Genomic DNA, 12,243 nt, shown 5'->3' with positions numbered 1-12,243 from the left:
GGGGGGGGGATGATTGCCACGTTCCACGTACACAGTTCGCGCATCGCAATTGTGCAATACTCGAATGATTAAACTGCCAATCTAAGCAAATTTCGCCGTTCTAATGCAGAATGAGTAATCAACGTGGACAAAGCGGGAAAAGGGCGGGAGCCACTGGAAATGCCAGTGTGTGAATGTCACTCACCAGCAAGTGTGATTTTTTCCTAGAAAATTCACACGTTCACCCCCCTAAGTGTACGGATGGATACTCACACACCTGCAGGTGAGCGACTTTCACACACTTGCATTTCTAGTGACTGTGCAATGCTTACGAATTAAATGCTTTTACAACGTAAATAACAATTTTCATTCTTCATATTGCAAATAAAATGTTTGTAAGGCTAAGAAGGTTCATGCGAACAATCAGTTTGCATTACGACCTATTGGTTCGTGAGCTTACGAATAATTAGTTCACAATACAACGCTTCAAAATCCTTCATAAGCTACGACTGTTTCAGTTTGCATTACGAACCTGTTGTCTCAAAGCAAGTTACAGTGAGGAATTCGAAAAAATTCCACGAATGTTAACAAGGGGGGGGGGGGGGGAGGGGGGGCGTCAAAAATGTGTCCACGTGGTTTTTATGGGTGGACCCATATAAAAAAATTAAAGTAGGGATGTCTGAGTAGATGAAAAGTAGAGCTTAATTCTCCCTCTTGCGTGCTCTGTTATCATATTGGGGATGTCCAACTGCCGATGCGAATTCCCATTGTTCCAACAGTAGGAATCAAATTCTACCACGTGAACGGTGAGGACTTCTGTTCGCTTCTGTTGGATTTTGAGAGGTGTTATGAAATACTTTTTGTGAACTAGAACAAACTTTTGAAAAATAGATATAGAGCTTTGTATGACATATGATATATATTACATGTACTATAACATGGTTAAAGCACGAGGAAATTCGAGGGAAAACCACTGGTCAAATATTACAATTTTTCCAAACAAACTACTCGAGCGAACGGCGCGCGACCGCCGCCCACCCCGTTTGCTCTTTTGTTGACCCAAATGCTTCGCTCGGCCGGCGTTAGTGTTATCAAATTGAGAACGTGCCCTCCTCGGGCAGCAGAGGGATCTGCAGGACAGGGCCGTGTGTCCGCCCGCCCAGCACTACGTGACCCGCTACGCGCTGAGGGCGCAGGGCCCGGCGCACCCTTGACCCACAAACTGATTCCCTACCCCACAGACAAAAGAATAGTCCCGATTGTTTGTATATTCCGTCAGGGCTGCAGTATAATGAAAAGTGGCTTTACAAGTCTGCCAGCTAATAACTGGTCTGGCGGGCTGGCAGGTGACAGGGGCAAATAAACACACGAAGCGGACCGGTCGGTGAGGGGGAAAAGGGGGAGGGGGGGCGAATGCGCTCACAGCAGTCAGTTAGTGAAACTGGCGCGGGTTGGCGAAGAGGAGCTGGAAAAATGCGGCTTCAGCTGGAGCGAACTGGGGATGCAGCTGGGGTAGGTATGTTGCAGATGGGGAACACTGGAGGACTGGGGTATTTACAGGCAAGTTAGGAAGCCGCAGCAGGGGCACTCGGGCCAGGAGCTACAGCAACAGCCTTCGCATCACGTTGCCCCGGCGGTAGGCACCCACCCTTGCGCTACTGTCCTGCAAACAACATGGACAGACAGCAAACAGCGGGCAAAAAGTGACTGGGGGCGGGGAGAGGGGGGAGTGGGAGCTGGAGATGGCAGGAGGCGGGACCGCGAGAGCCCCAAGAGAGGGGCAGGGCCGACATCAGACACCCTGGCCGACGTGCGGCGGCGGACGGGCGGGCACGCACGAGAGAAGAGACGGGAGGGGAGCTGACAGAAGGGTAAACAGACAGAGAGAGGGAGGACAAAGGGAGGTAGCGAAGAGCGAAAGCGTCGGCCTCACGACATAAATATCGGTTGGAACAATGGCGCTCGCATGGCAATAATTCAAGTAGACAGGCGGCCTACTTACCTCCGACGACGCGGCAGGTGAGCGAGATGTTGTCACCCTCGCGGTGCGGGCCCACGGTGGAGTTGAGCTGGCGGCCCCGGTGGTCCAGCACGGCGGGCGGCTCCGGCGGCACTGCAACAAGAGACACGCCACATCAGTCTAACGGGAACAAGCGGCAACGCTACCTAGTTATATTGAGAGTAGCTGGCCAAACCAATGTATCGCTGTAAATGTTTTTTTGGAAAGGAAACTACGCTTACAGCACCTAGTTTGCACTGTACTATGTAATAGCACGTTCAGTGCGGATCATATTTGGTGCTTATTATTTAACATAGGAGCGTGACAATATGAGCTCACGCAGCACTGAACGTTCTTTTAATAAGGTTGTTTTTTAATTCTATAATTATAATTTCGTTATAAAAAATCCCAACAATCAACATTCTCCCATTTAAATTCTGAACTGGTGATCAATGTTCTATTTGAACTTTTTATTTTACTAGGAACACTAAATAAATGGGCCACCCGACAAATCTGTTCCAAACAAACGCAAAAGAGAAACTTTGCTTTCCAATGAAAAAGTTTCCCTTTGAAACACTGGACAGTCTTGGAATATTTACAGCAGCAGGAACAGCGTACCACATTTCGCTATCATTATTACAGAAGTCAGACACGTATTTTGCCCGACTTTATTTCCCGCGTACATGTGTCGGAGGCAAATACAATAACAGGAAATATTGACTCACCAAACTAAACAAGGTGTACGGAGCCCCGCAAGTAGCAGTATTACCTCCCCCACCCCCACGTACGCGCACACACAACTACTCACTAAATACACAGCCAGCCACGGCGCGCCCGAGCACAGGAAACATTAGCCCCACAAGGGCAATATAATGCAGAAGACCATGTAACTATTGCTGTTGTTGTTGTATGTCTTGGCGGACGTAATACCCGCTGTGCGGGCCCCGGGCCCTCCTGTACTAGGCCTGCGTTTCAAGGTCATACAAATTACGAGAAACGAGTTTTTCGTGCTCGCTCTCCCCGCAGTGGCATGTCGCGCAGAGCAGAGCTCGTAAAGGGCTGAGTCGCGCACAGATAGAGAGATGGATGTGACGTGTCTACGAATGACTCATTTCCCTGCACCCCTCATCCCCTCCCTCTAAAATTCTGTGCCTCCCACAAGCCTCTCCCCACTCTCTCTCTCTCTCTCTCTCTCTCTCTCTCTCTCCCCTTTATCCCTCTCTCCATTCGCTGAAAAAAAGGCTGCACCCTATTTACAGTTAAAAACACTTGCCTCGTTTGACCGTACTTGACGCATCATGATAATTTGAAGTACGGTTAATGAGTGGCACTTGTACACTACATAGTTTCTTTGATTCAACGAAGTTCAATATTGAATGATTGACTAAGTATTTGTATCAAACCAAGTTTTCGATGAAAATTTATTTGTTTATTATCAATTTTAAGAGATTTAAGATATTTTCTTTGAATGGATCGCTGGATAGTCGAAATTATAAATAATTCTCTCGAAGAGAATCATTTCCCTAGTCGAGTCAATGAAACCGTTTTCTAGGCGTTGCCAGCCTCATACCTGATCTTTCAAGGTCTTACACGGTCAGGGTAAGGCTACTGTTTGACCAAAATGGTATATTCAATGGTATATTCAAATTGGTAATGCACCGTGACTTTTTTTTAACAGTGGCTCTGATCCTATTGTAGTCCCTCACACACTGGGAAAGTTCTAAACGCCAAGCCACGCTAAAGGCGCACCAGCGTCTCGGCGGGTGCGCATCGTCCCCATGTGCCGGGCGGGGCAGACGGCATTAGGAACAGAAGGGCGTTAAGGCGCGTTATGGCTCTTTCAGGGACTGTCACCCCCACAAGAGTTCTCACCTATGACGGTGAGGTTGTACCGGAAGGAGCGCGACGCCGAGTGCCGGAAGTCAACCCGACAGCGGTACACGCCCTCGTCGTGCCTCCGGATGTCGTTCACAACGAGCTGGGCCGTCTCCGAGATGGTGCGGAAGTAGGCTCGCGTCCCGAAGCCCTCCGAAGTGGACGTGTGCTTGGCCTCCTCCAGCGGCTTACCACGCACGTCCAAGCTGCAACAGACAAAATACGCTCGGTCAACTCCACGGAATATTTCAGCAGTGTATAGAAGGGCAGTGAGTTCACTGCGTTAAGTAAACAATGGTATTAAACTATACTAGAGTTGGCCAAAATTTTAATGTGGCCATTGGAACTATTTTAACGCCCTGTTGAGATTGAGACTCATAAGTCTCCCCTAAGCAGAGGATTTGTCATGCCCCTACAAATGCAAGACAACTACGCTATTTTCACGTTAACATTTTTGTACTGGTGCTGCGGGAGAGCATGAGCCGCATCTTTCATTCGAATGATTGAATACGAATGACGGTGTGAGAAGTCGCTATTACCCAAACAGTGTGCCTTGAGTCGCTCGCAGTGCGTCGAGATCATCACGAAACATCTGCTATTTGTGTTGATGATTAATTCGAAAAGGGTGAGTCAAAAAGGGCTCTAAATTTAGAAATTGTTGCGTGCAGTGGGTTGGTAGCGCCCGCTGCGCCAGCCTCGCTGGCTTCTGTGTAGCACCGGGAGCCACAGTACTCGCTGGCTTCCTGACCGGTGGGTCCGCGCAGCATGCAGCGGGAAGCATTCAGTGGGTCCCAGAGGCTCCCAGGTGCTCGGCGGGTCCCCGCCTGGCCCGCTGGCTTGCACCGGAACCCCTCGGCAGCAGCAGCAGCACCCCGCCGCGCTGCCTCAACCAACTTGCACAAACTTTCCTCTGTAAACTGGAGGCCCGGCCCGGACGAGGCGGGGTGAGGAGCGGGAAAGTCTCGGCAACAATCACAATTATAGGGCGTTTCCTAGGTCCGTGTTGGGGAACTCGCTCCGCAGCGCGCACCGCTAACGGCTGCGCACGGCCGCGCACGCCGCGCCCTAATATGCCTCAAGGTCCCGCTGTGTATCATCGACTCGGAGAGGAACCCGTTCTAATGATAACCACCGCGTAGCCCGCTCTGTGCGAGGCGCCCCGTAATAATGCTCAGAGAGCGCGCTTTTTGCAAACACCAAGATGGAGCAGTGCGGGCCTAGCCGGCGAAGCGCGCGCGGCCGCACGGGCGCGCGAGCGGGGTAGATGATGCTGACGCGTCTCGCTTTATAGTGGTCGACGAAACTTCTGGGGAAGCTTCTTCGCGTGCGTTAAGCAACAAACGAGTAAATAGAAGAACCTCCACGGATTTTGAAAACCCAGAAAATTTGGACGCTGGTCCAAAGTACACACAGTTTGAGCCGAGCTGAAATTTATCAATAAAACAAAAGCAAAATATTTCGATAAGAATCTGATATCAGATTTGACCATGATAGCCCGTGATCGTCGCGACATGTATCTCAGAGAATAATTCCCATTCCAAGTAAAGTTTTACATTTAATTTCCACCTGCTTTAATATCACAAAAATATTTACTAAAAAAGTGAAAGTCCTCGATCTGAAAATCGCGTCAGCTGTTCCAGTTCAAATTGAAATAACCAGTGACGGTGAAGTGGGAGATGACTGCTGCTTCTGACATGTCGATTTCCCCCAATGCAGCGTTGCGAACACCTGGCAGACCGCTGATCGCAAGGTCGGATACTCCAATTATCGGAGAGACTTGGAAACAGGGATTGCGAAAGAAAGAAAACAAAATTTTAATGAGGCGACTCTACAGCCGCTGGTTCCGGGAGGTATTCAGTGACACGATGAATTGCAGATAGCACTCTTTGGAGTTATCATTCCAAACCATTAGAGGGAGAACGATACGACACAGGAGCGAGAGATGAGACAGCGAATACGGATGGTTTCTCTCAACAGCAAGTACCCAAAAGGCGTGCGCCGTGGAATTTGAAGCGCAATTCTGCAAACAAAAGGTTTTGCCACCGTGTGTAGCTCTGCCATTAGGCCCAGGGCTTGGGTGAATGGATGGGGATTGAGATGAGAAGGGGTTGATGTACCTGTGTAGTGGGTGGGGCTGTGAGGGTGCGAGGGGTGGCGGCGGATGGCGCTGGAGTAGGGCGTACAAGTCTCGCTGTCACATCTGTGATTCAACGCTTTCCCCCTCCCGAGACAGAGCGCGACCCTTTGTGCGCTATTTGCGAACGCTCCTCCCCAGCTACAGTCATTCACGCCAAGTTAGCCCCCTCCTCCAACTCCTCGTCCACTCACACGGTCACTCGGGGGAAGGGGAGTGGGGCCAGGCTGGACCTCTCTGCGGCCGCTCCACTATTTGCGGTCCGCTCGTGAGAATTTCTAATTACCGACATTCTTCAGCGCCTCGGACTCGCCCCAGACCTCCAGCCGTCTGCAGCCACTGTCATGTGGGTGGCGAGGATGCCGGCGTGCCGGCGTGAAATAAGAGAGGCGGAGAGAGGGGGTAGGGAGCGAGCTATCCGCCGGGTAAAAGTGAATGACAGGGGGGAAATGGTCATGGAGTGACGTGACCAATGATTTGGAATATTATGACTGGAAAAATGTGCTTCGTATACACACCACACACATACAACAGACTCGTCAAACCACCCCACTAGAATATAAAACAATTTTTACGCACACTTTACGAAAACCTTCTCTCCTATCACGATACTTTAATGTCCTGTTAAAGAACATTAAACTCATCGTCCTGTTTACGACTAACTAGCACCTCGAGTGATAACAGCGATAACGTTTTAAATATAGCGCATGCGCACCCAAAGACACACACTCACAAATTCACACGCACGGCAAGCCGAGCGAGCCTGAAAGTGTTGGATGCCCTTGTCTCGCCCATTACGCAGTGTCACATCTCGTCAACGACAGCAGTGTGCGCTCGGGAGTGAGGGTGGCTTTGTGATGCGCGTGGGTAGCAGTGTCATTCATGCTCCCTGTATGCACTGCCTGTTCACTGCAAAATGGAGTGAAACATGAAAGCACACGGTGTACAAAAAGAATCTGTAAAAAATGTCCGGCCTTCTCAGTCTTCTAAAAGTGTTGGCACACTACATCCTTTTAAGTATTATCTCCGACTAACTAATTTTAGCTGTGGCCAAGAAAGCGGGGGTGGGAATTATCTTGGGCGGAATGCGTGTAAGGCCGCAGTGAAAGGCACACAGTCAGACTCACGCAGCCCGTCAGCCGCGCCACGCTGCGCCGAGTCTGACAGTAACGCAAAACCAAAACACGCTAGGTGGGGCTGAGCAGCCTAAGAACAAACTGAAGGACTTGGTCTCGGAGTAGGGGTTTGTGTCGATCTTAGAGACGAGCTTTGTAACAACCTGTACAACCAAACCTAAGGAAGGGTGAGCTTTGAATCAGCCCCTATTGACCCTTTTGAGGCCAGCCCCCGGGCCCAGTCGAGTCCATTCGCAGGGCAGGCATCTCGATAAGGTCTCCCGCTCTAATAGATTTCTTGTCGTCCGCTGTTGCGCGGAGGTGCGCGCCGCAACACAACCAAATTACACGGGCATTATACTGAGCTCCGCGCGCTCTGTTGGGGCAGGTCAGCAACACGCACGCACGCTTCGCACGCGCGCCTGGGAGGGAGTTGGGGCGACTTGGTTCACACTCACAACCCGTCTTGGGCGCGGGTAGTTCGGCAGATATAGCGCATGCTTCATCGGTAGGGTATCAGATATGGGAAAACGGCCACGGGAACCGCTAAAAGAAAAGGGATAAAAAAGCAGGCAGCAGCGGGGAAAGAAAAGAAACGCTGCCCCACGAATAATCTTTATTTTCACTCATTCTAGCGCCACATTTCAATGTTCAAGCCTCTGTCTGGAAGCGAGCACAGCCGGGGGCAGCGGCCCTGGTGCCACCAATCAAACTGGTGGCGGGGTGTGAACGACTTTTAAAACGCGCTCGGCCGGCAGGGCCGGGCGCCGGGGTGGGCGGCGCGCTCTGGGCTGGGCCCCCGCGCCCGCCCCCCGCAGAGCGCCCACGCCAGCGGCCCCCGGGGTCGTATATCACTCCTCGGACCACACTCACTCTCACTGACTTCACGACCAATTTTTTGAATAATGCCTTCGTGTCAAGGCGCACTCGACACCCCGCCGGCAGCCGCCTGGCCGCGCGCTACCGGCGGGCGCCACCAGGGCTGAGGCCTGGGCCGAGGCCTGCCCCCCCCCCCCCCGAAGGCAGTATCGACAGAAAAATATGTGCGGCGCTATCGCAGCGACATCTCGTGGCCGCGAGACAAATTATTTCCCACGCCGACTTAAGTTAATGCCGGGCGGGCGCCGGAGGCCGAATGCCGCCGCTGCGCGCACCCCTGGCTTTATCGGGCTCATTAAAGTTTAACGACGATGTTCATTCAACTCGCGGCGCGCGGCAACACCGGCGGACTTAAATTGAAAGCGCCGCGGCCGGGACCTACATGCCGGCTGGACGTGTTACCGGGCCGCTATCAGGACGACTGTCGTCCGGCACCCTGGCACCCTCCCGAGGAGGCCGCGAGCTTATCCGTCCAGTGGGCCTCGAGCCGCTGGCAGACAGCACTACACACTCAAAAAGTTGAGTTATAATGCCAAGAAATTTGCAATAGGAATACAAATCAGGAAAACTTTATAAAGAACAGCTCAAATGCTAGAAACAGTGAGACTGTCCTGTCTGTTAAGGTATAGTGGGACCGATAGTGACACTGCCCCACAGCCTGATTTTCAAAATGATGCAAGCAGGCTTTTAGCATCCAGCAAGGCGCCATAGCAAGCCTCCACTACAGGCACCAGCGGGGCGCGGCGGAAATTAAAGCGTCTTCTCCAGTGTCCGAAGTGTGGCATGACCGAGGCCATTCAGCGAAGGGTATCGATCCGACAAACAGCCGTCGAGATACCGTCGATGTCTCGCTGCGAGGTCAGGAGGGAATGAAGGACGGAACCTGCAAAGCTGTGCCTCCTGCACACGTCAACAAAGATTCTGCTGAACCAAAACATGCTACCGATTTAGGAAGTTTAATTTTACTAACGAAAATGAAGAAAGACTTTGCATCCAGCGACGCGCCATGTCAAGCCCCTTGATTTTTTTATTTCTTTGGTGCTGGAACCGCTGGACGACGACGTTTAGGGCTTCCCCTTTTCTCGTTCCGTTTCCTTTGGCACTATTTCTGTGTCCGCCCCGGCCGGAGCCAGCAATTAAGATGGCATCGGGAGATACGGCTTTTGAGGAATTGTTACAGCAACGGCCGAGGGAGCGGGCGGCAGGACGAATGCAGATGGTTCAAGGAAATGACGGACATTCCAAAGGCGAGAGCGCGAGCGGAAATCATGCCGAGGAATCCGCCGGGACCTCTCGTCTGCTATACGAAAATAAACGGCGCACAAGCAGAACGTCACAGAGTAGAGGACCCCACCCCACCCCACCCCCTCCAAATCTCATTCAGCGACCCGTATTTTTTCCCCTCTTCCGCCACCTTTTTGAAACGGCGTCGCCACGTTAGGGCACGTGGGCGCGACAAAGCTGGTCTTCATTACGAGCGGAATGAGTTTCTCCACGTCGCGCTAAAGCGCCGTCTGAAAGGATTTAAATTACTCTTGTAAAGACCAGCTGCACCGCCTTAACCTCCGCTCCACGGCAGCCGACGGTAGCTTACAGTCAAAGAGGGGAAGTTCAGCAAACGTTCATTATTTTTAGCGCTTCCTCATCCACTATGGGAAAGTAACATATTTACCATAAGTAAAATAGAAAGTTGAGCCATATTGAATACATTACCTAGCTATTTTGTTTTCACGGCATAAACGTCCACAAAATTCACCCTACTCCTTTTCTATCTTCTTTAGCCCGTTACGCCCCTCGACATAGATATTGCTATCAAGTTGGCATTTTGAAAACGACCTAGTTCTTTAGCTGCTTTAATAGAAGGAGTTAGCTGAAATGTTTATGGTGGTCTTAGGAGTCTCTCCTGGACTCCGAAACGATTGTTGCATAATGCATATTCAATACCCAGTGGAGCATGCTCGATGCTCGTAGCCTGGATTTCATTTTGGGGTAAGGCTACTTTTTGCCTACTTTACCGGCGAATCGCACTGAAAATTGCATATCCATCATGTGTCTTATTACTGGTGAGAGGGTCGGGATGGAAAAGGGCGCGTGGACCTGCATAGCCTCGCCATTGGCTAATAAGCAAGCACTCAAAATGGGGTAAGACTATTTAAAGGCGTCATTTCCCGCCGTGGTATGCAATAGTGGGAAAGTCGAGAGCTCCAACTCTGCAAATAGTGCATGAAAGTTGGAACTTCGTGGAGTTGTACTATCGACCACATAGATGGAACGTTGTAGGAAACTGTGTACTTAAAAAGAAAGAAGAACATCCTCCACAAGCGGTAGCGGAAATATCGCTGGAAGAATTTGACATGATGGACAAGGTTAAGTAAGTCGTCCGAACGATCGTCCACTGGGGCTCCTAGGGATTGATTTTTGAAGAAAAGGGAAAAAAATGTTTAATGATGTGGGCCAGCTTACTTACTTCCCCTCTTCTCACTTTTGCCAAAGTTAGAACGCTTACCCAGCGCTGATGAGCGGGCATGGCCTCTCGTGAGCAGCGCGATATGAGAGGAGAGAAGAAGAGAAAGTGGTATGTTCAGAAAAGGAGGGGAGGGCAGCGGAAGAGGACGGGAGGGAAGAGGAGGGGGCTATGGATAGGAGACCAGAGCAGAGGAAGGATGGAAGAGCACGGGAGCAGGAGAGCAGAGCAGAACAAGAGAAGCGCGTTGGAGTTGGAGATGTGGCCCACATACATAAAAAAACGATACGCGTACGTGGAGCGCGGGGACAGCGCGTGACACATTTCAAAATTTAGAAACGGCAGAGGCGATCTCTTGTCCTTGCCAAGCTGCCCCAACCCGGCCACAGCCCGGCCCGGCCGCCTCGGACACAACTTTGTTGCCCCGGCCAGGCCCGGCCCCAGACCACCATAACATTCTCAGTCGCACTGTTCAATATTGCGCCCGAGGAGCGAGTGAGTGAGTGAGAGGGCAGAAAGGAGGTGGGGGGCGCAGGGAGAGTCGGAGGGGGCCGGGGCCAGGGGTGGTAAGGGCAACCCTATGGCGACCAGTGGGTGGATACCCGTAAAACTCTCGTCGCTGTAAAACGCTTGCGTGTTCGTTTTTTTTTTCTTTCCTTTTTTTTACTTTCTCTGCCACTGCTGCCCCGCTGTGAATCGAAAGATAGAAAGAGGGATGGATAGAAGAGGGAGAGAGTAAAAGGGAGAGAGCGGAGTTGGGGCACGTGTCTGATGCGGGTCAGCCAGAACCGGCCCTTTTGCCCCTCGCTCGGGGCCTGACTTTTAACGCGAAGCGAGGTGGGGCGGTGCGGCGCGGAGCTGCGGGACGGACAAGTTACACCGGTAGACTTTAATCTGCTCACCCCCCTCCTCCGCGGCAGCATCCCCCGCCCTCCGTCCCGCCTCCATAACACTCAAGTCGCTCGAGGCAGGATACAGGCTACAGCCACCCTCCCCTACACAGTCACCCACCGCATCGCGCATCGCCCTGCATGTGCACCATACACTGATATAGAAATAAAAGACTAGAATTTCAGGAAGTAGGCATGGATTACATTGGCATAGAGGTCTTTGAGATTTTCCAAGGGCATACAAAAACTCAGCGCGTGTAAAAATTTGACGATGACTGTCGAAAGAAACTATTGGGCGCCTCAATTGCAAAGCATTGCTCCGCAATTGCAAAAAGAAAAAAAAATCATCGTAGTTATACAATGGATCAAAATCCCTCGCAATAATGGCAAAGCATTGCTTCGTAGGATTTTAACAGTGCGGGCTCGCTGCTTCGATATTTACCGCTAAAGGGCTCCGCACTATTATATTTCTTTTTAATCATCGGTTCCGACGAAGCGAGCGCACCCGCCCGCCCTCGCACCAATACTGCGAGACGAATGAGGCCGGCCCCGCCCACGGATGCAGATACACATCGCAATCCTGGTGCAGTAATCATCAGAGACAAAGCTGAGATTGTGCGGCATAGCGAGGGTCGGGTCCAGGGGGGGCTCTCATTGAACGCGCCCACCGGGCCGTGCGCGACCGCGCCCCCGCGGCCAGCTCGAGCTGGCTCCAACCGGCTCCAGGTTACGGCACGGCCCAAGCCTCAAACTGATTAATTCGTGTTCATTTTGCGCGGCGTCTAATCGGGCGGGAGGCCCGGACGGGGGCGGGCTGTCCATTAGCGGCTTAACGCATTCTTAAAAAGACTCTCTCCGGCTTTGTCGAGCCATCAGGCGCACCTGTCGCTCTGGCAGCGGAGGGCGGG

At 51.8% G+C, this 12,243-nt stretch overlaps 1 protein-coding gene across 3 annotated transcripts in view; it reads right to left on the bottom strand.

Moving 5' to 3' along the window:
* LOC113217709 (nephrin-like) overlaps nt 1–12,243 on the bottom strand; it is a 145,266-nt gene that overhangs the window by 52,973 nt on the left and 80,050 nt on the right. For all 3 annotated transcript variants that reach the window (XM_026437732.2, XM_026437733.2, XM_026437734.2), the window contains 2 exons: nt 3,851–4,059; nt 1,982–2,092 (listed from right to left, as the gene is read on the bottom strand). In XM_026437732.2, coding sequence (XP_026293517.1) covers nt 1,982–2,092; nt 3,851–4,059 — 320 coding nt within the window. The remainder of the gene's footprint in view (nt 1–1,981; nt 2,093–3,850; nt 4,060–12,243) is intronic.

The sequence above is a fragment of the Frankliniella occidentalis genome, unplaced genomic scaffold, assembly GCF_000697945.3.
Source record: "Frankliniella occidentalis isolate FOCC.00 unplaced genomic scaffold, Focc_3.1 Scaffold46, whole genome shotgun sequence".
NCBI classification, from domain to species: Eukaryota; Metazoa; Arthropoda; class Insecta; order Thysanoptera; family Thripidae; genus Frankliniella; species Frankliniella occidentalis.
The sequence above is the reverse complement of the archived record's forward strand: the minus strand, read 5'-3'. Positions and strand labels throughout refer to the sequence as shown.